General features: G+C 47.8%; 1 protein-coding gene across 3 annotated transcripts in view; it reads right to left on the reverse strand.

Annotated features, from left to right (window-relative positions):
* The window catches only part of PNPLA7 (patatin like phospholipase domain containing 7), a 2,986,886-nt gene that overhangs the window by 1,384,575 nt on the left and 1,576,413 nt on the right, over positions 1–25,898 (reverse strand). For all 3 annotated transcript variants that reach the window (XM_069609797.1, XM_069609798.1, XM_069609799.1), the window contains one exon: positions 5,857–5,970. In XM_069609797.1, the coding sequence (XP_069465898.1) occupies positions 5,857–5,970 (114 nt within the window). The remainder of the gene's footprint in view (positions 1–5,856; positions 5,971–25,898) is intronic.

The following is a 25,898-nucleotide window of genomic DNA, read 5'->3' on the forward strand; positions in this document are numbered from 1 at the left end:
TGGAGCTTCCTAGGTAAAGAGCCAGGTTTTCAAAAGTGTATGGAAGGTCAGGTAAGACTGTGGAAAAAGATAGGTGGAAAAGTTCATACAGTTCTCTCCCTTATTCAGGCCTTCATCCAGAATTACAATACGGAGATCCTGTACTTTCATAGCATTTCCCGTCTTTCCAGCCACATCATCTTGCCTATTTTAGCCTATCACTTCCGATACAACGCTTTTCTTTTTTTTTTTTCTTGGGTTTTTCTTTATAACTTGTTGTTTGGCTAGTGCCTTTGCGCTTTGAAAAATCGGAAAGGTTGTCTGGTCTAGAATATCATCCTCCTGGAACTGCAGTAAAATATTCTCATCATTTATGCATGTGTAGATGATAAAGCCTGCTCAACATGCCTCACTGCCTGCTCTTCCACCACACTGTAGTCTGCAATTCTGCCATCCACCACCTGGATATCTTCCTCTAAGACACTCTTAGTCGGCAGCTCTAGTTCGTTAGTGTATTCTCTTGCAAACGACCCAGAATAAACTATCGTGTTAGGCATCTTAATATTCCAATCTCCAACTGTCTCAACATGCGGACCCTTGCCACCTTGCTGGCTCGAGGGTCCCAGGGCACCATGGCCTGCAGGCCCGTGCTCACACATGTCTACAGGGGCTCCTTTTATTAGCTTGGGCCATGACACAGTCATGGCCCAAATGGCCCACATTAAAAGGGCAAAACACATGGGAGGGACGCATTCCCTTAAAGGGGCAACACACTTGGGAGGGTAGACTTTCCAGTTTGGTCCATCGCTGTCTCCCCGAATCTCAAGGCGAAGCCTCACCCCAACCTTTCTCCCGACTGGCAGACGACTGACGGAATGACTGCAACGCTTTTGCGCTCGCTGTGCTCCTATAAAGTGGTTTCCTTAAAGGGGTCGCCTCACACGTGCGCAGACACCGTATTACAATGCACCACAGCTCACCTTCACTATGACTGCCGGAATTACTGCCAACACTTTCGAACGCCATAATGCCCAAATACAGGAACGTTGTGTCTGCGACCCTGATCCCCAAACTGGAAAACAATGTCTTATCCGTGCCTGGTAACACACATAAGCACGGTTTTGTCCAATTAATCTGTAAACCAACCCAAACGCGGCTATCTGTTCCAGCGCCTGAGGGAACCACCCCACCGGATTCTTAATGTACAGCAGTATATCATCGGCATATAGTGATGCAACATGCTCCTGCACTCTAATGCTATATCCACTACTGCTGGACCTCTTCCTTAGCAGGCAAGTCACGGTTCGAACCAGTTCGAACAACATTGGTGACAAAGGACAGCCCTGCCTCGTGCCCCTGCCTACTTGCCACCTTGCCGCCATATCATTATTTGTCCTGACTCTTGAATAAGTCTCCCCATATAATAGATGAACCCACTTGAGGAAGCATTCCCCTACACCCATCTTCTGCAATCCCAACGTCATGTACCGCCAGTCGACAAAGTCAAGCACTTTATGAGCATCTGAACTAGCTATTGCTAATTGCTCCCTGTCTTTTAACATTCCCTCCAGGATTAAAGATATGCGCCGAACATTCAACATTGTGTTCCTTTCTGCAGCACGGATCCAGATGCATGGACCACCTTATGCATCACCTTGGCCAACCTCTGCGCTAACATCTTAGCTTAAATCTTACTATCCACATTTACCAGCGAGAGAGGCCTGTACGACCCACAATCCGCGAGGTCCGTTCCAGCCTTCAACAACAACTCTGCTTTGAACGCTTCCCTATATAATTCCAGTGGCATGGGTGATCACTGTATCTCATCAACGTCCAAAGGCAGACACAACTATACCTTGTCGACCTCTGCCAGACATGGTAATTCTGCCTCCTCCAGCAAAATCAAAACCTCATCCGGCCTGGCCTGCTGTTTATAGAGCTCCTCATAGAATCCCCTGAATACCTCATTAATGGTCCTGCACTATATCCCCTATATTATTCCTAATCTCTATAATATTGCTTTTCCCCTTCTGCTTATTGACCAGCCAGGCAAGAGTTCTGCCCTCGTTATCCTGACGCCGATGGGCACCGCTCCTCCTCTTCTCATTTGCGGCAATGGCTGCCGCCCGCCACAAATGAGGAGTTCTGCCCCATTTATCTGCCTCACCATGCATTCTACTAACATAGGACATGTACCCTATTTCACCCATGTGCTCAAATTCCTCATACAATAGTTCTCTTTTGGTTTCCTCCAAAGCTTCTAGAGCTCTGGCGTTCAATGGTTCCTTCTCTAACTCCCCTATTTCCATTTCCAGCAGCCCGATTTGACTCATGAGTGTATGTCTGTGGTGGAGATAAACAACCCCCCTGATTGAGACTTTGAATGCTTCCCAGAGTATGCCCTGAGATTCCACAGACCCCACGTCATTGTCAAAGTATTTTTGTAATGCTTGCTTAATCGTATGTCTATATGCGCCATCCGTGAGCGCCCCTGCCCCCTCAGCCTCCATGTTGGAATCAGAGCCTTTTCCCGAGCCCAGCTTAACGCAAGCAGCAGCGGTGCATGTCAGAGAGCGACCGGTCCAAATATTCCCTGCTACCAACGTGTGTACCTCCCTAGTATGCATGAAAGCACAATCTATTCTACTATAAAACACATGTGCCGCCGAATAAAAGGAGAAGCCCCTGATCGCCGTGTGCAGGTGCCCCCAAGCCTCAAGAAGTCCCTGTTCCACAATAGTGTCTAATAATATTCTAGAGGACCTCCCCAGTGGTAGGCCCCTAGCTTTGGAAGAACCCAAAAAATATCTAGACTACAATTACAGTCTCCCATCCAAATGATCCTGTGCTTGACATACTTACACAAGATAGATGAGACTTGGGTGAACAATTGCGCACTGTCTATATTGGGAGCATAGGTGCACAGCAACAACACTTGCATCCCCCTTAATCTGCCTGCCATCCCCACATATCTGCCTGCATTGTCCTGCATTACAGCCTCCGTCTCACTGGGTGCATTATTACGGATCCAAATAAGAACCCCTCTGGCTGACAATGTGAAGGATGCACTAAACCTCCCCTCCCCCCACTTCCTGCCCAATTTCCCACGCTCTGCTGCAGTAAGGTGTGTCTATTGCAGCATAGCTATGTCGTCACCCTTCCTGCATATTTAAGATTGCATCCTGATCCCTTTAACCACACCATCTAGCCCCTTCATAATCCAGGTAAAGAACTTGATCCTCCCCATTTATACAGTTTTATATGTAACAGCCAATAAAGCACAACCTGGTCTCCAGTACATCCCCAGGTTGCTTTTAATTTCACTGGTCGCCCTGGCTCCATCATGGGACAAACTTCAGTGTACCCAACTATAACCAAACCCAACACCCAAACATCCCCAACTTCTGATGCCACATTTTGTCTGCAGAGCACCTCTAGCACCTTATTCCCCACCCACAACTCCAACCAATGACCCTCTCATGGATCACAAAGGTGCGTCTCACAGCTGTTCCAGTGCAGGATAAAAGGACAGTCTGTTATTATATACCACTTATGTCTGTGTCCTAGCTAGTGTCAGCAGTTTAACTTTGACCCAGTATCTCAGCACCCTCATCATAATGACCTGTGGGAATGCACCCGATGGCTGCCTTTGTGTCAGAATTCGGTGTGCTCTGTCAACAAGTATATAAGCAGGGCTGTGTCATCTTCAAACAGGGAAGGCAGCAACGGTTTCAGGAATGTTTCCATGTTGCCCTTCTCCGTACCCTCTGGAAGCCCCAGTGACCTGACATTTTTCCTGCTTGACTGATCTTCCAAATTGCTAAGCTTGAGGGCTAGCATTTTAGTGGCTTCCCGCAGGTGAATCAGTTCCATTCCATGTGCCTGCCCAGTGTCCTCAAACTCCGAAATGCTCTTTTCTACCTCAGTCGCCCTGTCGCTCCGCTTACTCACATCCTGTTTCACCTGCGCCATAGTGATAGAGAGCTTATCTATGTTGTACGCAATCTTCTTGTTCCCTTCCATTATCAACTCTCTCAGTTCCGCGTTGGATGAATTTCTTGAGGAATCTTCCTCCTCCGGGGTCACCTCCATTGGACACCACCCGCCATAATGCCTGCCTCTACGCAGCTTTGAGAAAGCTTAGCTCGAGTGGGACCCGGGTCGAAGTGCACCCCTGTCATTCTCCCTTATCCTCTATTTTAGAAATTTGGTCCGCAGGCCCCTAGCCGTTGTCCCTAGGCCACAGCCGCCTCCCTGTGTGCCCATGCGGTTTTTTGCCCAGGGCCTAGTTGGTCACACCTCAGATCCTCATCGCTGATTGTGCAATGCAGTCACATGCTGATAGCCCTTTCTCACCACCTACATGGGCTGATTCACAATTGGTGGTGGAACAGCTGCCCCTGCGCCTCACTGTGCAGGCACCGGCCACCCCCCCACAGTTCCACTCCTGCTCTACTTGTCCAAAACATAGGAGGCCACACACCTCTGGTTTCTTTGTTTCCAGTCCACAGCTATACTACTACTCACAGCGCCCTCCGATTCCAGCCGTCAAGCTCAATCACCCTGCTCGGATGATCCGCGACACCCCAATGCAGCTCCAGGCAAGGTTGCCATGGCCAGTCTTGGCCTGGCCCACAGAGTGTTATCTGGGGCTCAGCCTCTCAGCCACGCTGCAACGATGGGGACAGCACCTTCAGCCAAGCTCGACTTCAGGAGCAGATTATCTTTCAGAAAACTATTTAGAAATAACAATGGCAGTCCCACAGAAGCCCAGGAGTTGAGATGTTACTGCATTACAGACCAATTTCAAAGAGGACTGAGGAGGTTGTGGTTTGAGTGATTTGGGACAGGTAAGTGGCTGGAATCATCATAGGGATTAGCATGGCTGTGGGTGGTCAACAGTTAGGTAAAAACCCAAACACCACCCACAGGCTGAGTCTCTCTCCTCACATCCCATGTCCATTCTATATGCACTCCTATGCCAATAGTTGTAGCTTTATGGGAAATTGCCAAAACTAAAAAAAGTTCTGAAGCCAGTATTTATTGCAACTGCTCAGAGGATTTAGAGAGGGTTTTTCTTAGCTAGCTTTTACTCATGGGAAAAGGAATGGAGGTAATTAACAAATAAGGAAACAGGGTAAGGCGGGATCCACCCAAAAGTTAAATTAGCATCGGGGAACTTGGTCAGAATACTAGTCTTCAGTGCAGAAAGATTGAAAAGGAGGGCTGACATTGCTAGCGAATGTATGTGTTCATAGCATTACTGACATGTCAAAATCAGTGTAATTTAGTGGCTGGACACACCTTCACCTCCCTTTGCACGTTTGTCTAAAGCTCAAGCAAATCAGAGGAGGACTAATAGCAAGCATTACTGACCGGCTCCAGGTAAAAAAAATGCTAAAATAGGAAACAGTGTTTTCAATTATTACCAATTTAAGATTGGGTCCCAAACCTTAAAATGCATGTTATGTTACAAACATTTATACTGCACCAAATCGCCAATTTAGTGGCCTCAGAGAATCTGGCTTGTCTGGGGGTTGGCACATTGTGCCCGTGCCCTTGTTAGTCGGACGTAAAATCTCCTGAGGGTGAGGAGTAAGGAGAAGATACGAGGATGGAAAAGCAGATGAAATGCACAGTGTAGAGATGGGGTGATGTAGAAGGGGGTGTACATTACAATTCAGGAAAACAAAGCAGGCGCCGCTGAAGAACCTAGCAACTTAATACAAAAACATAAAGTGAGGAATCCTAATTTTCAGCCATCTTTGCCAAAGAAGACGAATTCTATGCCTTATACTGCAGGTTAGCAAAGCTGAGGGTTGAGAGGGCGGGAGGGTAATGGGTATAGGGGGGCAAAAAGAGTCCCATCATGCTCACCTGAGGGTACTTGCGTTTGATAGATGACAGCGCCCCCTCTGGTAGCTTGGCTAGTTCGGAATCGCGCACTGCATGCACAGTGGTGGCTCTGGGCTGGTGAGTTAAGGCTTCCACCTAGCAGAGGGGCAATAAAACAGCCAAGTGAGACCTTCTTATTAAAAACAAAAAGTGATAAAGCATCATTAAACACACGACCCGGCCCACCAAGAACGTATTTTTCAAGAAGAAACCATCACAGCTCGCCACCTACAGCCATTGGGAATTTCATGCTTCTATATTTTTAGCTCACAGTAAGCAGGGCACTAAACAGAGCAACGTGTGTTTTTCCCCACGGTGGTCTAACCTGATAAGGCCTCACAGACAGAGCACAAGTAATTCTCTACTGAGTTGTATGTTCTCAGCAGAATACTGAACCCGCTCTTTGGCCCTCAGCTATTCAGGTACTCAGCGGTTCTTTCAGCTCATTACATCCCACAGAAGAGGCATTCATGTACAGTAAAAACCGTTTCTGAGTAGAGGGAATGTTTTCTAGAACAGCATGTTCTTCGCGGCTGTTGGTTGTGCTTTCTTCCGATTCTCACTGGCTCTACCATCCTCAGAGGGCTTATTAGATGTAAGCGGACAGCTTGTTCCATGCTTGACTGTTTCTGCTTTCATCGAATTAAGATGATTAATCTAAATGGATTTCCTGTCCCTCTTTCCAAACTTTGCTAGCTCAAGTGTTTATGATCATTACATACAATGTTCTACAATACCCCGAGGTGACGCCTATCAGACACACAGTCTGAAGCAATGCTTCTGAGGACTACCTATCAGAAGACTGGCAAGTGACTTCCCTTGGGAGGTCACTAGGTTAGGGCAGAGTAGTCACAGTTTACGTTGCTCATTCTGCCCCATTTCTACTGACTTTTCAATAGGGGCTATCCTACAGAGGCAATACAAAGGAGTCTCCAAAGGCGCAACTGAGTGTGGTGGCAAAGTGACACTTCAAGTCACAAATGAGGCCACTTTCCCAAGGGAGGGAATGGAAAAATGTAACTTTTATCAGTCCTCCCTTTGGTGCCTTGCTGATGTACCACCCTGCAGAACAATCTCCTCATCCCCCAATGTACCAGTCACATTGTTATTATGCTGATAGACATCTGATTCATGAAATATTCCTATGATCTGTTAGCTTGATTGTCACAAAGGAAACATTACTTACCAATAATATTCTTTCTATGGATTCTTCTCACGCAGAATCCTCATCACATTGATATCCCTTCCAGCGTCAGCTGCTCGGAAAACTTTTTGACAGGTGGCTTAGTGCATCTCGACTCATCCTGACTTGATGTGCCGGTCGTCGACTCCATATGTGATGTCGGTCGCATACATATACTACTCTTCCGTCCCGTCCCCTTTTCTCCATACTGCATGGGCGTCCCTCACTAGGGACAGGAGACGGTACCTTTTTCACCAGTAAAAACCTTCTTCCCCTGTTAGGCAGAAACCTGTGCAGTTCCCTTAGGGACCATTGCAAAAAGTTTAAGACTACAGGTGTTAGCAGTAAACCCAATTGGTAGCAGTCTGTACCACCCAGATTTACCTGGTAGCCGTGGCTGAGCAGTCAGACTTCTCTCAAGAAGAGTTAGGTAGTATATAGAGTATACACAATAGGGCTAAAAATACAGTAGCACAAGCAAACACTGACCAGAGCTTTGGTATAAAAGTATATAATTATTTATTTAAAAACACACTTGTAAAAATACACTGGCACTAATATGTCAAGCAAGTTCAAACACAGTCACTAGAAATATATACACCTCCCTAATTCATTATTTGACAAGTCTAGGTTAAGACACCACTTATTTAGCAAAACAGAGGTGAGCGTGTAACCATAGATGGTACTCCAATAATTTGTTAAAAAAGGGAGAGAAAAGGCAGAATAGGGAAATCACACAGTACCAACACTTAAGAAACCACAGCAAGTCAAGAAAGGCAGGGTCTCCTGTAGAGCAAAAAGTTCATAGGCCAGGCCCACTCTTGGAGAGAGCAAGGCGGAATGTGCCCAAGATCACACAGTGGAAATGCACTCAAAGTCTTTGTAGGAAAGTCAAAAAGAGGTTGGATCAAGTTAGAAAGGTAATGTTAACAGGTCCGAGGTCACCCCAGGATAGAGAGTCAAGGATTTACGGGACACCTTGGACAGTCTGTTGCAAAGGAGACCAGGCGGGACACAGTACCTGAAATGGTGAGAAAGCTCTAGCAGGGGCAGTTGTTCCTGGCAGCGGGTGCAAGTCAGGGCTTCGTCCAGGGGAAGAGAAGATCTCGACGTGGAGGAAAGCTGGAGGTCGTTGCACTGCCAGGGAGGAAACCAGCCGCGGAGTTTCCCGGTTAAAAGGTACTACCCTTTTATTCGCGGTAGTGGTGAAGCGTAGCTATCCGGCCGCTGGGGTGCTTGGCACGGGCGATCGACCACGAGACGATCCAGGAGGCGAAAAAAGGTGAACTGGTTGGTCCCACCAGCTCAAAGGGAAGAAGACTCCTGGAAGAAGATCTTCTCTGTCGTCGGGAAAGTGGTGAGTTTCGTACAGCAGGGCTCCAGCGGTGGTGTCGTCGTTGTAGATGGCTCAGCTTCTCCCCTCTTCAGATTCTTTAGGTCCTGTGGCGACTTCTGAAGTTCCAGTCCCCAAAGCCCTGCTTTTATGCAGAAAACCCCCATTCATCAGTCTAGCTGTCAATCAAACATGCTAAGCGGTGAGCCGGCCGGCTCACCACTGGGCCAATCACACAAGAGTGTGACTTGAGTTGCCGAGGCAACTCAGTCCAGGGTGAGTATTCCCCCCTCCCACACATCCTGTAGACCCAGACAGAGTGGCACCACTTTTGGAGGCAGGCTTCTGTGCAGAAGCCCGCCAAAAGTGGAACAAAGGGCTCGACTTGGGTTAGGGTTTCAGAGGGGAACACAAACGCCATTTTAAAACTGAGCCCTGGCAAAAAGACCCAACCGGGGAATAAATATTAAATAAATAACCCGGCAGTATCTTTAACATTGCACCAAAAAGTGGTGCGTTTAAAATGAATGGGAAAATTCCATAGGAAATATTCCGGTGGAATATTTCGCGTGGTATCCACTGCCACCAGCCAGAAACTCGACAAGGGGGGACTGGACAGTGCCCCTTGGGAAACAGACCCAGGGGCAATCGAATTACCCCTACCAGTACTTCCACAATATGATGGTTTGTACTAGTTCTGTTCACAATTTAAGACTAGTAAAGTCAATGGTGACTTTACATGCCCTGGGAGACAGTAGTCAGTCCCAGGGTATGGAGTCTATGTCTGGGGGTCACTATGACACCCCTGTGTTACTGCACTGAGGGTGCTGTGTAACACATATACCAAAAACACATGAAGCCCTATGGAGTAAAGACCCCATAGCCCATAAAACACATTGCATAGTCAAAGGACATTCTCAAATCATGCCTAAGAGTGGGAGAAAAAGAGTCTCACTCTTAGCAGGAGAAAAAAATAAACCCCAAAAATCCAGTAAAGCTGCTGGGGAACTCACTAGGTTTGGGAAATTAGCCTTTACAGAGAATTCTCCCTAACATCCCCTTTAAATTTAGAGGCGCACGGGGGCGATGCCCCGGGTGCATGGGCTCCCCTGACTTCACCCACCGGCGCTATTACTCAGTCCCCCTTGACCAGTTTTATTAGGGGGGAAGGATTGTGGGATGTATGGAGGAAAGGGGACTATGGACTAAGAGTATGTTAGTCACTACTGTGAGAAACTTGTAATTACTCTTACGTCCCATCCCCTTTCCTCCATACTGCATGGGCCATTACAACTGAATGTAGCCCCAGGGTGGAGAGATGACCCTCCTTAAGAAAACAAGTTCCTTAATATTGCCTGCCAGAATGCCGCGTCTGGCCTGGAGCCGGCATCCCAAAATTAGTGCTTGCAAAAAGCCGAGGGAGTGGCATAAGGGGCCACCCTGCTGATGACCTGCCATGGTACGTGTCTCTGGAAAACGACCGCTGTGGCCTTGGCTCTGAAGCGTGGGCATGCATGTTTGCTGTTTGTGTTGCCCCTCCTAGGCCTCCTTAAGGAGGCCAACATCCACCTTGCTATGGAGGCCTTGGGAGCCTGATATCCTGGCTCTGGCCCTTCGAGGGTGATAAATAGAGCCTCAGATTTGCGGAAGCTCTTGGTCCTGTTCAGATAGAACTTTGGCGCTCGTCTAGCATGAAGACAGTGCAGAACCCTCTGAGCATGGTCCTTAGGGTCAGCGAACAAAGTAGGAAGTACTATCTCCTCATTTAGATGGAACGCAGAGACTACCTCAAGTAAGTATGCAGGATGCGTTCTGAGGACCATCATGTCCCTGTGAAAGGTAGTGTATGGCTCGGGTGCCATCAGAGCTTGGATTTCGCTGACACAGTGTGCCGACGTAAGACCCACCAAGAGGGCTGCCTTAATGGTGACTAGCCTGATGTCCGCGGACGCCACTGGCCCAAAGGGTTTATGCGTCAAGGCACCCAAAACTATGTTGAGGCCCCACACGAGGTGTGGCTTCTTGATGGGCAGGTAGAGCCTGGTGAGGCCCGTCAAATGTCTTTTAACCACCGGATTGGTGGATGAGAAAAAACGTCCTCCCCTGAGTTCCGGTAGGCTCCGATTGCCACCAGATACGCTTTGTGGGCAAGCCAGATGGTCATCAACTCAAGCCAGTTCATGAGGGCCGCCTGCTCCTGACAGAACCCTCTCCGTGGACGTTTTGGCTGTCCAAGGTAGCTTCCCATCCTGCGTGGGGATGGTAACCTGCGGAGCTGGCTGATGAAAGGGCCTGCCTATCCGTAAATTGCTGCCTGTGCTCCACCAGTCTCGGTTGTGATGGAGATACAGTGGAATGCTGCCCCGCTCTGCCTGGGAACCCCTTTCCCGACTCCAGCAGGCTGCGCAGTGACATTAGTACCACCATGCCAAGGTCACTGTTCTATTTAATTACACACTAAGAACTTTCTAACAAAATTACACCCATTAACTGAAGTATTTTACATACTCCCAAAAGTGACCAAACCTTTGCCTAATCCCCCTCTGGCAGAGTATGTAGATAGAATTGTGCAACATCTTATTAGACACATACCAACTTACATTACAGATCCTAATGACTTTCTGAGGAAAATCCAGACATAGGCCCTCATTATGGGGTTGCCTGAAAACTCGCTGGTAGGCGGCAGGTTTCTGGCAACCCTGTAACACAGTTTCCGGCGCCTAACTTCCAGATGCCACCAGGATATTATGGCAGACAGCGGAAATGGTAAATCCCCATTCCTGTGGAGTTCCATAGGAGTCCATGAGAATGGGGTCACTGAAGCACCAGCACTGTTACTAACAGTGCCAGTGCTTCAGTGACCCCATTCTAATAGAATGGGGTCACAGTGCTTCAGGTCAGGCCTGCTGGGAATTTCAGGCCCCTACCAGCATTGTTGTAGTATGGCGGTCCATAAAGGTTGCCAGTAAGTTGCTACCTGCACACTTATTTCCGGACCACCATACTTATAATGCGGGCCATTGGCACTGAATTGGGAAGATGTTATCATCTGAAACATTTCTATTGACACTACTTAATATTGGTCCTCTCTGCTCTTTTCATCTCCGGTCCCTCTCCACCTCAGTCCTTCTCCGGAGCGGCTCCCAGACAAGCAACAATCTGCCTCTCGCCAGCGGGGCGCTTGCCGCAGGACAACGGCCCTCTTCTGGTCCCAGGCCCAGGGTCACGCCATCAGCAAGCCCCTACGGGGCGCTCCTCAGCAGTATATAATTCAGCAGGCACCTTCCGACCCACCCCCTGGTTCCCAGCTAATCATGCCAACCGGTGGGGGTTGGTATATGCACCACCCTTTTCTTGTGCGAACAACAATCTCGGGGCTCCCTGAGAGAGGAACCCACCGATGGACCCACCCTTCTGGCCCAATTACTCCCCCTAGAGATGAGCGGGGTGCCCTTGGGGGGGCCATATAACCGAAAGGCCCGGAAAGCAGAGTTTTGGGATGCCACCTCCCCAAGTGCCACTTATCACGGACAAGCTGGGTGGATCACTGGTGGCACATTGGGAAGAAGTACGACCGAACGGGCTGGTGCCCCACTTCAACCCTCGTCATTTGCTTCCAATATGGCAAAATCTTCCAAACCCCATAAGAACATGGGCATCTGCACGCTGTTACTACTGGCAGAGAAGGGGAGGAAAGCGGACGCAGAAGCACCACCACACCAGGGCCCGGGTGGCCTAGCAGGGCAATTAGAAACCAAAGAGGACTTGCAATCCTTCATGAAGGACATTAAAGCAGAGTTTTGTAACTGCATGTCTCAAATTTCCACCAAACTGGAATGCACGGACCAAAGGGTGCTGGGGGTGGAGCAGTGGTTGGGGGAGATGGAGGAACAGGCCCTAGACCACACATCCGCCTTGCAGGAAATTCAACGGAAGGTCCGAGCCCTGGAAGACAAGAATGAAATCCTGGAGTACAAACAAGAGGATGCAGAGAACCAGGCTCGAAGAAACAACCTTCGGATCAGAGGGGTGCCCCCAACCGTTTCTGACAAAGACCTAGCAGAATATGTGGGACCTTTTTTCTCTCCTGCCACAAATAGATAAACCCATGCTGCTTTTGTACCAGACGCCCTTGTAGGGAACTTGCTTCAGAACCCCCGATCGACGTAATTACCAGAATCCACTTTCACACCACTAGGCAGGAGATCTTGGCGGTGGGTCGTACCCGGAATGAGCTGAGCTTTCAGGGCTGCCCCCTAAAGATCTTTCAGGAAATGGCAACCACAACTATACAGAAACGCAGGGCGCTCCGGCTGCTGACCCTCTGCCTGCGGGATCAGCACATCAGGTATCGTTGGTTATTCCCGACTTCCGTCCCGTTCACATTCAAAAGAGTGTCCCGTACAATCTCCTGCCTGGAGGATGCCTAGGGGATTATAAACTCAACCTCCCAGGATAAAGAAGAGGTGACCCAGACGGGAACACCAGAGGGGGCGGAGGAACCACATCCAAAAGCTTGTCACCCCGCCTGGTCCATGATCCCAAAAAAACCTAACTCAGGGAAACCGGTCCTGCACTCTAAGTTGAAGAAAAATGTTGCCACGAGAATCTCCATTGGCGCACTGCCCCTCGCAGCCTGAACAACCGTCGCTGAAGTAGTGCCAAACAGCAGGGGCTGAAGATAGGCTTCACATGGCCTACGCTCAACCCCAAGGGGGATGCCACCTGAAGTTCCTTGGGGAGGCTTGCCGAAAAATGTTAGCAATTTAAAGTTTTTGAGTCCGAGGTTGGGACTCTTTTTTTGTTGGTTACTGAGTTAAAATTCCGTTTGGAACAGGACGGAAGACATTTCAATGGCCGGGATGGCGACTAAAACACACTTAGTCCTCCCCCTCCTCCTGGGGAAGGGGAGTGCCACAATTGAAGGTGCGTTTTCTCACGCTAAATGTTAAAGGTCTAAACTCTCTGGTCAAACGGAAATAGATCTTGAAGCGGCTGGAGGACCTATATGGTGCTATCGTGTTTCTCCAAGGGACTCACCTCCTTCCGGCAGACTATGGCCACCAGCGGTGCAGAGACTTTGCCACATAGTTCCTGGCCCCGGAGGGGACAGCAATTTTGATGGCGAAAGGCATCCACTTCGAGGAGGTGGATACTATTCGAGACCCCGGAGGTCGGTTCATTGGAGTGAAAGGTAGGCTCATGGGGCAACTGTACTCATTTATCTCGATCAATGTGCCCAATGAAAGACAGGAACACTTCCTGAGGGATCTGGAATCAATGCTCCTGCCTTTCTTAGAAGGCCAGATTGTTATGGGAGGGGACTTTAACGGGGTTCCTGACCCCATCAGAGACAGAACATTTACCCCATCCTCCAGAGACTTTAAAATTGTCATGAGCATTCCTCACTTCTTTTCATTCCTGGGGGTGGTGGATGCCTGGAGGTTATTACATCCGCAAGAGCGAGACTACACATTCTTCTCCCAGGTCCATCGTTCCTCCTTCCGATTGACTTCATCCCGGTTTCACCCCAGCTTATTTCATACATGGATAAAGTAACTATTGCTTCCAAGGTCCGACAAATTAGGGCTTGGGATCCAACCCCCCCTCACCAGACCGCAATGACGACTCCATGACCCTATCTTAAATGACATGGCCCTGAGGAACAAAGAGGCAAAGGCAATACAAAACTACTTCCAAGAGAATCCCACAGATTTAACATCTCCAGCCACGACGTGGGATGCCATGAAAGCAGTCATCAGGGGGTTCCGATAGCCCATACAGTGACCTACCATAAACAGAAAGTACAGACTAGAACCAAACTTGAACAGGACATTTTGAAGAACGAGGGGGAATACCAGAAGGGTTGGTCCCCAAAATGCCACCGATATACGCATCGCACGCAATAAATTAGAGCCATTATATGAGGAAGAAATGGCTCAGTCCTTGATAACGGTAAGGCAGGGATACTATGCGAAAGGCAATAAAGCAAACCGTCTTCTGGCGAGAAAATTGGCCCAATCCAAAAAGCAAAATACTATCGTAGGCCTCAAAGACCACTGAGGGTTGACTCATTATGGGGAACAGAGGAACCTACAATTAGCTGTGTGCCACCTTGCAGAAACAATGGCTGCCCCTGCCAGGTCACTCTCGGCACAATGACAATACATTGGGGAGGCACTGCTGCCTAAGCTGCCCCGGGAGAAAATGGAGGCGTGGGAAGAAAAACAGGGGATAATATAAGGCGAGCCCTGAACGTGATAGAAATGACCACTATGGCTCGGGGGAAGCTAGCTCTCTTAGTCCTAGATGCCACTAAGGCCTTCAACAAGGTTGATGGGTCATTTATGCACTTAACCTTAGAAGCCTTCCACTTTGGGCCCAGATTTAGGAAAATGATAGCGGCCAACTACGCCTCCCCAAGCACCATACTCCAGGTTAACCGGGAGCGATCATCCCCGATCCCCCTCACCTGCGGAACTCGTGGGGGCTGCCCTCTTTCCCCCCCTTTTATTTGCCTTAATTATGGAACCACTGGCACAACACATACGTAGCAATGAAGCAATCCAAGGAGTCAGGGTGCAGGAGTCCTCCCACAAGGCATCCGTGTATGCCGACGATGTCTTACTCTCCATTACAAATATCCGACCCTCCTTCCAAGAACTTCAAGCTTTTGGGCGGGTAGCAGGGTTTGAGATAAATTATGGCAAGTTGGTTGCATTAGGGGTGGGGTTGTCCCCACAGGAAATTGCGTCCCTCCAGGCCCTATGTTCACTCTGCTGGCACACATCTTCTATTGAATACCTGAGGGTCCGGCTCATGGCCTCCCCTACAGACCTCTTTGTGGCTAACTCCCCCCCCTCTTTAAAACATTAGAAAGGGACCTTGTCAAGTGGGCGGGTCAGGAGATCTCATTGATGGGCAGAATCTTGGCAATCAAGATGTACCTATTGCCCCGTTTCCTCTATCGCTGCTCATTTCTCCCGGTGGAAATCCCGAAAAACTAACTGGACCACCTTCAGTGTAAAGTCCTAAGTTTCATCTGACGGGGTCAAAAATCAAGGATTCCTAAAAAAGTTATAATGGGAGGTACCCAGCTGGGGTTTCCTGACCTACGCAAATATGCAGAGGCGGCACAAATAACACACTTGACGACATAGATGTCCCCTGCCCCCAACCGATATGGGTTCAGATCAAACAAACGCTACTCACACCTACACTCCAGGTTCTCCCCTGTATCCCCTATACGGTGCGTAAACATTGGCAGGACCTGCTATAATCCTCAAGGGTCACGCTAAAATGGTGTGATGAGGTGCTGAGGCGGAAGAAGTTCCCCAGGGCCCTGGGTCTGCTGTCCCCAATCTTTGGCAACCCTGCCTTTTCCCCGGGCATACCGCCAGAAGCCTTCGTTAGCTGGAAGCGGGGTGGCCTGAAAACACTAGCCCAGCTATTCAAAGGAGGCCAGCCATGCTCATTCGAAAAATGCAAAAGTAAATTTCAACTACTGGAATCAGACAGGTTCCCTTACATGCAGATACGCCATTGGATCATACACCCTGACATAAGACAAAAGGCTAGGCGTTCGCTAAGACCAATAGAACTGACAGTCACGGATAGCCTAGTATCGGGTGGGCTCTCCAACATTTACAAACTTTTAAGGGAAGACCTGCTGATCTCGCGACCAGCCTATATGAGCCGGTGGGACAAGGACCTGGGCCACCAGCTGGAGGATCAAGCCTGGCTGGACATCTGGACTAGGGCCCACTCCTCCTCGAGATGCGTGACCAACAATGAATGTGCCTTGAGACTGGTATTTCGCTGGTATTACCCCCCCCCCAATACAAACCCACCACTTCCAAGCCACTCCTTTATGTTGGCGTAACTGCAGGGCTTGTGGCTCATATTACCACATGTGATGAGATTGTCCGGTGATCCGGTCCTTCTGGGACAAAATTGTATCTCTCATTGCAGCCATCACCGACTTCAAACTCCCAATGTGCCCTGAGACCTGCTCCTAGGAGCCCCATGTGAGGAAACATACCCTAAATCTGGAGCCCGGACGAAATTACTGACACATCTGGTGCTGGCTGCACGTATCTCAATCGCCCACCGCTGGAAGACTTCAGAGGGACCAGAACTTGCTCTTTGGTGGATTAAAATATGGGACATTTAGTGGCCGAAAAGGTCACAGCCGCAAAGGAGGGAAAGCTCCACTTTTCCAGGCGATTTGGGTCCCCCTACTAGACTATGACAAGAGGTACCCAGTGTTGACCTTTAAAGCCTGGCTTGCGAAACTCTACTTACACTAAGCCTTGGCTGCTTGTTATTTTTTCTGTGTAATGGGGGAAGGGCACAGGGAGAAGAGGGGACCTCTTTTCTATTCTTGGCCGGTATCAGACTTCTCCCTAAATTGATCCACTCAGGCCAGCTCGAGAGGGGGGCTATATTCCTGAGCCAATGAACAATTGAAATGTATCTATTGCTTTGTCCTTTCTTGTTCCAACTGTTTAATAAAAACAAGTTTGAAAAAAAAGATAGCATTGACCAACAACTTTTTCTGCTTTGGCGATGAGCACTTTCTACAAACCAAACGGAAAAAACGATGGGAGCTAGCATGGCTCTATGCGATGTGAACATCTTATTTTTCAGTTCGAGACTGAACACTTTCTCAGCGACCAAAGAGCATGTGACCACCTTGTATTTGACAACAGACTCGTTGATGATATCTTTGGGATCTGAGATGGTTCCAAAATGAGTTACAAACATTTGTAGACTAAAAAAACCAAGTACATGATCGAATCAGTTTTACGTGGAATTTAGAACAATCTGACATACACTTTTTGGACACCACCATTACAGTCGTACAAGGACAACTCACACCAGATTAGTATGTTAAACTGACTGATCGGAATAACTTGCTTCATGTGTGTGCAGAGTTTCCACTCCAAAGGTACTTTTAAGGGACTACCTTTTAGCCAACTCCTTCGGTTAACGCGGATAATTTCAGATCCCATACAGTATACTTCATAATGTCAAGCCATGTTAGATTGCTTCAGAGTGAGAGGTTACGGAGAACACATACTGACAAAAGCCTCTGGGAAAGTTAATATCTCCAGACAGACGCTTTTTGTTGAACATCCCAAAAAGTCAATTCCACAATTAGTATATGTTCATACACATTCTAAACAGAGCACACGAGTAAGGTGGATTGCCCAACGGCATTGGACTATCTTACAACACAATACAGCGACAGCAGGACTGTTTGAGGACCTACCTCTATTTTCCTTAATGAATCCCAAATCGATCAGAGATACACTGATTCACGCAGACAATATCACACTAACTGCAGTTCCTAAAGTGGGAACCATTCTCTGCTAGAATTGTCAACACTGCAACAATATGATACGAAGGCCTACGATTAAACATCCCTATAGTGGTAGAGACATCAAACTTAGGAGTAACGCCACATGCAACTCAGCAAATGTCATCTATGTGATTCGCTGCCCGTGTGGACTTTACTACATGGGGCTCACAACGAGACGAGCAAAATCAAAGTGGATGGAACATAAGTCGCAAATTCGCACCGGGAACCAGTGCTCACCATTGGCGTTACATTTCCAGGAAAAGAATCATACTATCGGGTAGATGAGAATCGTGATATTAGAACAAAAGAACCTCCCCAAACGGGGTGGCAATTTACTAAAACTGCTACAACTACGAGAGATATGCTGGATAGAGGCTTTAGCCTCCCTAACTCCCAAAAGGATGACTATAGAGTTTGATCTGAACTGCTTTGTGTAAAGAGACGTGAATATGTGGTACCACAACCAGTGAGATTAACTGTGTGGAAAAAGGAAGTTCAGGTTTGGTCAGACTTGTTGAACCAGATGTGAGGGAATTGCCATCACACCGGTTTATATAGACTAAATCTTACAACAGCAGTGTTTGGCGATGGATGCAACGGATGGACCCATACGGTGCACCTCACGCCTGCATCCCTTGGCTCCTTCACTTACATAATATGAGCAGATGAACTAATTGGGTCAACTTGAAGCGGGCAATATATCCTCTGTTGTTACTTTTTAGAGGCAAGGATAACACCAAGTACTCACAGGTACACACTGTGTTATGCCTTTTGCAGGCAAATTAATGCAATCAGGCTGGTACTCTTCTCTCTTCACGTGTAATGTGCATGTTCAGTGGGTTCAGCTGGGTACGGCGATGGATGTTCCATCTGCTCACAGACGGCAGACCCAATACCTGCAGCGCTCCGGCCTACGGGACATAAGGTTCTTATGACACCATTATTGGGGGGTTGTGAACCTTGATTGAAGTGTGATTACAGATTAGCCCATAACATCAAATGTACAGAGAGAGTTAAGGAGCAACTTCACACACTAGTGCTGCCAGGTAAGTAATTTGAGCGTGACATATACATACCCAAGATGGCGTCCAGTGTCGGACCCATACCGGGCTGATGCTTACTAGTGGTTGGTTTGTACAGCCATGATAAGAGACATGGGAAATTCACACAGCAGCGCTTAGTGAGGACGTGAGATCATAGCGGCAGACAGCAAGGAGCACAAAAGCTGAGCAGGCAGGTGGGATTATTGGTGGCAAGTCTCGCTTGCTACCGTATTAATAGAATGTGGTTAACGTTTGGCTGATTGTGCAGCGCAACACTGGGTTAAGTGAACTTTGTCCCACACAGGTAGTACCATAGGCTGTTAGCTACGAAGATGACATCATCTGATCAATAGCCACTGCTGGAAGAATCCTAAAGACCCATTGAGAAAGTGACCCCACATCTAGCATCGGCTTGCAAAGAGAGGTAGGTAACCGAGATTGGGAACGGACTATGACAGCTTTATAACATAACATGATAGGACATTGGGGGATTGGCACACACATATATTGCATTATATTGGTAGGAATGATCAGGCTGCAGTGAATGGTCCTACTACGGTGTACTGTTGGAAGCTAACAGTGAGGATACCTTCCATTGTGAAAGGTTAGTTGGTGGAACGACTTGATTGAGTATATTGCAGAATTCTGTGTACTAAAATAGATGGCGAAACAAACAACTTTCGTTATTGTATTTAGGAACTTGGGTAAGAGGCAATACCCGTGAAGATGTCCCGAAACGCGTTGGGTTAAGACATCTATGCCCTTACCTGTGGTGTTGAATGTATATTAGTAAATTTGGTGACTTTACCATAGCTGATTATTATTTTCGTATTGTTGAATGTGAGCATGCTTTTTGAATTTAGACCTTGGAGTAATGCTCAACCCCATCAGGTGTACAAAAGGTTTCAGGGCTACAAGTTTGGATCTGAATAATTCATACCAACATGTGATACGTGATTTGGTTATATACAGCAACAAACTGTACTTATTGTTTCATGGGTAACTGCTTTAAATGAAACAAAATAATTTGTCTTTTTAGTAAATGTATTAGCATTTTTTCATAAATTCTTCAATAAATTTCTACTATCAAAATTAATGTTATTAGGTCTGGTAAGGACCAATATATGAGTGTGTGGTTAGGATCTGGATGGTACATTCAGACATGTACTTTTGTTTATAGGTTTTTGGGGTACTAGGGCGTACCCCTTAACAACCAGCACCTAGGAATTGATTATAAAGTGATGGCTTTTGAGAATGTATTGCATTAAGATTTGAGTGCAGTCTCCATTGCTTTTGTTTTGCACTTCCTGTTGCACCACACTGTAAACAGATCCAATGTTGGGGTACCCCATTGAGCGAAGATCTCCTAGAGAACTTCCAGACACACTTTCCGCTCGTGTGAGACTGTGATCTGCCTGTTCAGAGCATCCACCAGTCCGTTCTCCGTCCCAGCCAGATGCACTACAGAGATGGAAATCTGGTTCTCCAGTAACCAAAACCACCGCTGCATCGCCTCCTCGCACAGGTGCAGTGACCGGACACCTCCCTGCTTGTTGGGGTAGTGCACACCCACTGTTTTGTCTGTCAAATTAAGGGTGTGGTTCGCCACGAGGGAGGGCACAAAAGCTTTCAGTGCTAGCATGATAGCTCCTGCCTGTTGATGTGCCAACGGCTCTCCATAACCGTCCAAAGGCTGTGAAAGCTTAGTGAGTTTTATTGCATCCAGCTATTACATGACAGAGACATTCTGAGATTTTCACTTGATCAGGATGAGTCCCTGTTCCATTCTGTACTACAAGGCGGATATGGGTGTCACCTGCACACATTTATAGTTTCAGTTTAACAAGACATATAATTGTCTGCCAGCAGGTTACGGTATGGTGGCAGATACCGTGGCTACCATGAAGTCACAAACTCCCATGGTTTTCATTGCTCGGTCAGTGAGCTTGCAAAACTGTCCAACAGGTGTTGTAGGGTAGAAAGTTTAAATAGACAAAAGGCCTCATTACTGGCATGCCGGTAAGTGCGTGTCCGTGCTCGCATGAACCTGCTAATAGCGGCTGATTACGAGTGCGCGAGCACGTGCGAACCCCCATGCCAGTAATGGCCATACCGGCATGCCGCTAAAGGCCCTCCAACCCCCCGATAGCGGCATCACGGGACCCGCCGATACCGGCACCGCCTAGGAGGAACCCCTAAATATCGACCCGGTAATACCACCATGCTAATACCGGGCTCGCAAAACCGGACCCGGAAATATCATCATTGCGTCGGAACAGGAAATTGGCCGGCGGCCATCGTTAAAAACACAATCCATTGCAATCTTCCAAAACCGCCAGTCTATTCGTGTTGTGCTGTGTTGGAAAACCCTGAGGATGTCCAAAGCCACCAGGATGACGACCCCCCAGCAGCGGAAACCGCGTTTCTTAGACGCAGAGCTAAACATGCTGGCGGACACTCTCGCTGCACATGCAGACATAATCAAGGCCAATGACATGAAGCATGCTGCTCAGATGAGGAAAAAGGAAATCTGGCAGGAGGTTGCCCGGAAGGTGTCGGCCGTGGGGACCACCCCATGTACTGTGCGTGACTGCCGCAAGAGGTGGGACGACCTCCGAATGAGGGTGAGAAACATCCTGTCAAGCAACAGGAGGGCGGCCATGGCGACAGGCGGGGTCCCCACTCACCTGCAAAGCTGATGCCCTGGGAGGAGACTGCCAGCACATTCATTGATCCTGAGTTAATTGAGGGATTCGGAGAGATGGACATCCCTGTAGGGGAAACCATGGCGTAGCAAAAGTGACATGGAAGTGAGACTAGGCAAGGCAATGCATGTCCCTACACCAACATCAACATATCTAAGTCAAGATTGCGTGCCAAACCCTGCCACACAGAAATGCATGCTGAGTGCCAATCCCATAACCAACACACGGGCAACATACCACGACCGTGCCCATGTAGCCCAACACATAAACCCCATATCAACGGCATGCCACATGCCATGCATTGATTGCCAATATGCCCCCTCAGAACACCAAGTGCCACACACCTGTAAGACATGGATGCATGAATGTATGAATATTTAACAGCACAATTGTATGTCGCTGGCATGTGACACGATCACTGATGACCTGCATCTCTTCTAACCCCCAGTCACCGATGAGGAAGATGCCAGTCAGGAGAGGCACGCAAGGGCATCCACATCACGTCATAGGACAAGGGCCACTGCCACCACCACCCCCCAGGTGGACAAACAGACCAGACCCACAGGCAGTGTGCCTGACTGGGTGGAAAGCCAGCAAACAACACCTGCTGCCAGTGTGGCCCAAACACATCAGGACCAGCAGCACACACCCACAACAGTTGGAGGGGTGTCCCTTCCTGCGCCACCAACCACCGCTGATGTTGTGAATGCCAATGTGGACCCCGAGGGTGTCACAGTTTTGTCTACTACACCCATCCCAAGCCCCCTGCCGACCCCCCAACCCCATATGGAGGCCTACAGCAGTGATGATCCCTGCCTCCATGACTCCGAGCTCAGGGATTCGGACGTGTGCCCCTTCGAGGAGGAAAGCACCCAGGATGTAGGCCCCGTGCATGCACCATCCACCACTCCAGCTACCACCACTCCAGCTACCACCACTCCAGCTCCCACCAACACCTTGGAGGCACGCCTGTCGAGGGTGGTAGCACAAACAAAGCGCAACACGCGCACAGGCCTCAGTGCGCAATAAGACTTAACAGGACTACGACAAGAAGCAATCCATGGTCAAACCACAAAGAAGGAGACAAGAGAGAAGAAGGTTCCTTAATTCGTCATAGGAATTAAACAAGTAGGTTTTAATAGCTTTTTTAAAGATACGAAGATCAGGGATACTTCTTAGCTCCGGTGGCAGTGAATTCCAAAGGCCGGGAGCACATAGGTCAAAGCTAGTACCTCTAAAGGACCAGAGCTTATGACGAGGCTGAAGTAGTTTATTGTGTCCGTTGGAGCGTAAAGATTGTACAACGGGATTCTGGTGGATTCTATTTATAAGATACACAGGGGCTTGGTGATGAAGACACTTATGAGTGAGAGAAAGCAAATTTTGAGATATCTGATGTCTGACCAGAAGCCAATGCAGAGAGCGTCGGGCCTGGGATAGATGGGCTCTATGAGCTAGACCAGATACAGCACTCACAGCATTGTTCTGAGCAGTCTGAAGTGTTTGCAAGTATTCTTTGTTGTTCCAGCAAAGAGACTATTACATTAGTCGATTTTGAAATTCATAAGTACCATCACTAATGATGCCACATTAATATCCGAGAGGTAAGGCTTGATCTGCCGTATGAGTTTGGTGGTGTAAGCACATGCAGATTTGATGTGGCTAACATGTTTTTTTCATGTTGAGATTGGAGTCTAAATATACACCAAGGGTTTTAACCCAGGGCGTGTTTTAATCATGAATCCTGAGAAGGTAAAGTGACTAACTAGGACATATTTTAGACAGTCGCTGACTGGAGCCCATTAACACGAGCTCTGTCTTGCTACCATTTAACGCAAGTGAGTAAGTATTCATCCATTTTTGAATGACATCGTACACCATCACAATGGTGTGCGAATCCCTGTTGTAATCCCCAGTCAACTCAATGACCACCTGGATTGTCATCGGCACATATAGTGTATTTAATATCACGCTCATCCAGGAAGTCAAAGAGAGGACGAATATAAAGATTAACCATCGGTGGCGACAGAGATGCTCCCTGAGGAACACCACTGGTGAGTGATTCCAGGGGGGAGTGAGATCCGTCAGCCGACACCCTGGATGATCTTGGTCCCAAAAAGGAGGCAAGCCAGGCCAAAGCAGGTTCAGCACAGTTAGCTATTCTCTTCAATCTCTCAAGAAGTAACACATGATCAATGAGATCGAGCACGGCAGAGAGATTGAGCAACATAAGAATGGCCACACGTCCTGAGTCCACAATATTTGTAAGACTAGCCCCAAGATCAAGCATGGCGGTCTCTGTGCAATGTTTGGCATGGAAGCCAGATTGCGAGGAACTCAGTAAGTTGCTGGTTTCTATATGCTTTTGTAACTGCATATAAGCAACTCTATCCAGAAACTTCAGCAAAAAGGGAACATTGGTAACAGGTCAATAATTATTCACACCCATGGTGTCCAATGTTTCCTTTTTTAATATTGGAGTCATCCATACATTTTTGAAACAGGCTGATACTATCAAATTAATGAAGGAGGAATTGATGATGTTAGTTATAAGGGGAGTAAGACTAATAATACCCTCCTTAACAACACTGGCCAGACATACATCACCGGGGCAGGATGTAGCTTTTTAAGTCCACTGACAATTTTTATCAAATCCTCTTCGGTTGTGTCATAGAATCGAAACTCAATGAGTCACAAGGTTAACAGTTGGCATACTTTTTTCATTCTTTGTATTCATATCAAGAAGAGTGGTTCCAGGTTTAAAACCCTCACTATTATCTAGAACTGATCTCGTCCAAAAAATTCAATCTTGGCTCTGTGAGAATCGAGTTTAGTAGAGAATCCTAATTGTACATCAGTACACCAGTGATCATTAGTGGCAATATTCGGATAGGTACGGGTTTTGCCTTTGAAATCTTTGAGACTTGAGAATAATTATCTTTGAGAGGATTTGGCCAAGAGGATTTTGTTCTCGTAATGGGACCGTTTAGCAGAGATAATATTATTCTTACATTTGCTGGCCTCTTTATGATAGGAGGACAGGGTCAGATGAATATTACGGCAATATTAATATTTTCTTATTTGTGATAATTTTTCATTAAAAAAGAGGGTGAGACGGAGGTCAAATACAATCGCATTAACCACAGATGTATCATATAAAGTGTCTCCCATGTGTTAAACTTCTAATCGAAACAAAATCTGGGTGTTGTGGAAAATCTGGTCAATTTGGAAATGCTTCCCTGAGGGTAGCCACCCCCTGTGAGGCTAGGGAGGGGAGCACGCTCTGCAAGACCCTCCCCAGGGAAATGGGCAAGTGGGACATCACTTCGCTCTCAGGACAACGAATCCTAGTCCGATAAGCAACTCCCAATCTGGAATACATTGTCTTCCTACATGGGACTTGGAAAAACTGTTTTTACTCCTGTTTTGACTCCACCAACAACTGACATTCCTTCCATCATTTTAGCTTCAGGTAATGCTAGATTTTGTCTGGTGCCACAGTCAAAAAAGAAGGACACACCCTTTTTGTTTGTGATAATGTACATAAACACAGGAGGAACTGCGAATGGGAGGGGAACTCCTACGCAGGGAGGAGAGTGACTCCTACGCAGATATGAGCCTCTGTAGTGAGGACGTCCTGGAGGGACAGATCCACTCAAGACCACGGAACCAGCTGTGGCACGAAGGGCAAGGAAACCGCTAGCTGAATGCTGGAAGGCTGGCGTGCTGACCGACTGGGGAGGCTAGGTTGGGAGCGAGGCAGAGACGGAAGGGTGACCGTTTCATCTGGTGGCGCGAACACAAGGGAGCCGTGTTGGGAGTGGAGCCCAGTAACAGTTGCCAAGACCAGTGTGCGAAGCTACGCATGAGAAGGAGAAATTACTCACTATAATGATGTTAGTGGACCTCGACTCGGCCGTCGATCTGTCTTGCTCAGCGCTTGATCGTCGGCTCTGGATGTGACGTCAGGCGTCGTACATATAATGCATCACTACGCCCCATACCTTAGTTCCCCCTTTTTCCCCAGGCTTGAACGCTGCAGAGGAAATGATGGGAGACCAGGCTAATCAGCCTACAAAAAACTTGGAAAAGGGAAAGACCCAAGAATGAAAAAGTTTGAAAAAAGCTTTTTATTTAAAGAATCAATGGAAAAACAAACGACTAGCCAGATAGGAGCGGTCAGATCAGAGCCATCACCAGGCTTCTCTTCACTTAGATAAGTGTGCCAGGCCATAAGAACTTTCTGAGCGGGGATTGACGGGAGGGGCGATGAGAAATCTGCAGGAGAAGAATCCATATAAAGATCATTACAGTGAGTAATTTCTGCTTCAATGGATTGCTTTTCTTCTTCAGATTCCTTATCTGATAGACTCCCCAAGCAGTTAAGATGACGGAG

The sequence above is a fragment of the Ambystoma mexicanum genome, chromosome 8 (genome assembly GCF_040938575.1).
Source record: "Ambystoma mexicanum isolate Mex_15411 chromosome 8, UKY_AmexF1_1, whole genome shotgun sequence".
Classification (NCBI taxonomy): domain Eukaryota; kingdom Metazoa; phylum Chordata; class Amphibia; order Caudata; family Ambystomatidae; genus Ambystoma; species Ambystoma mexicanum.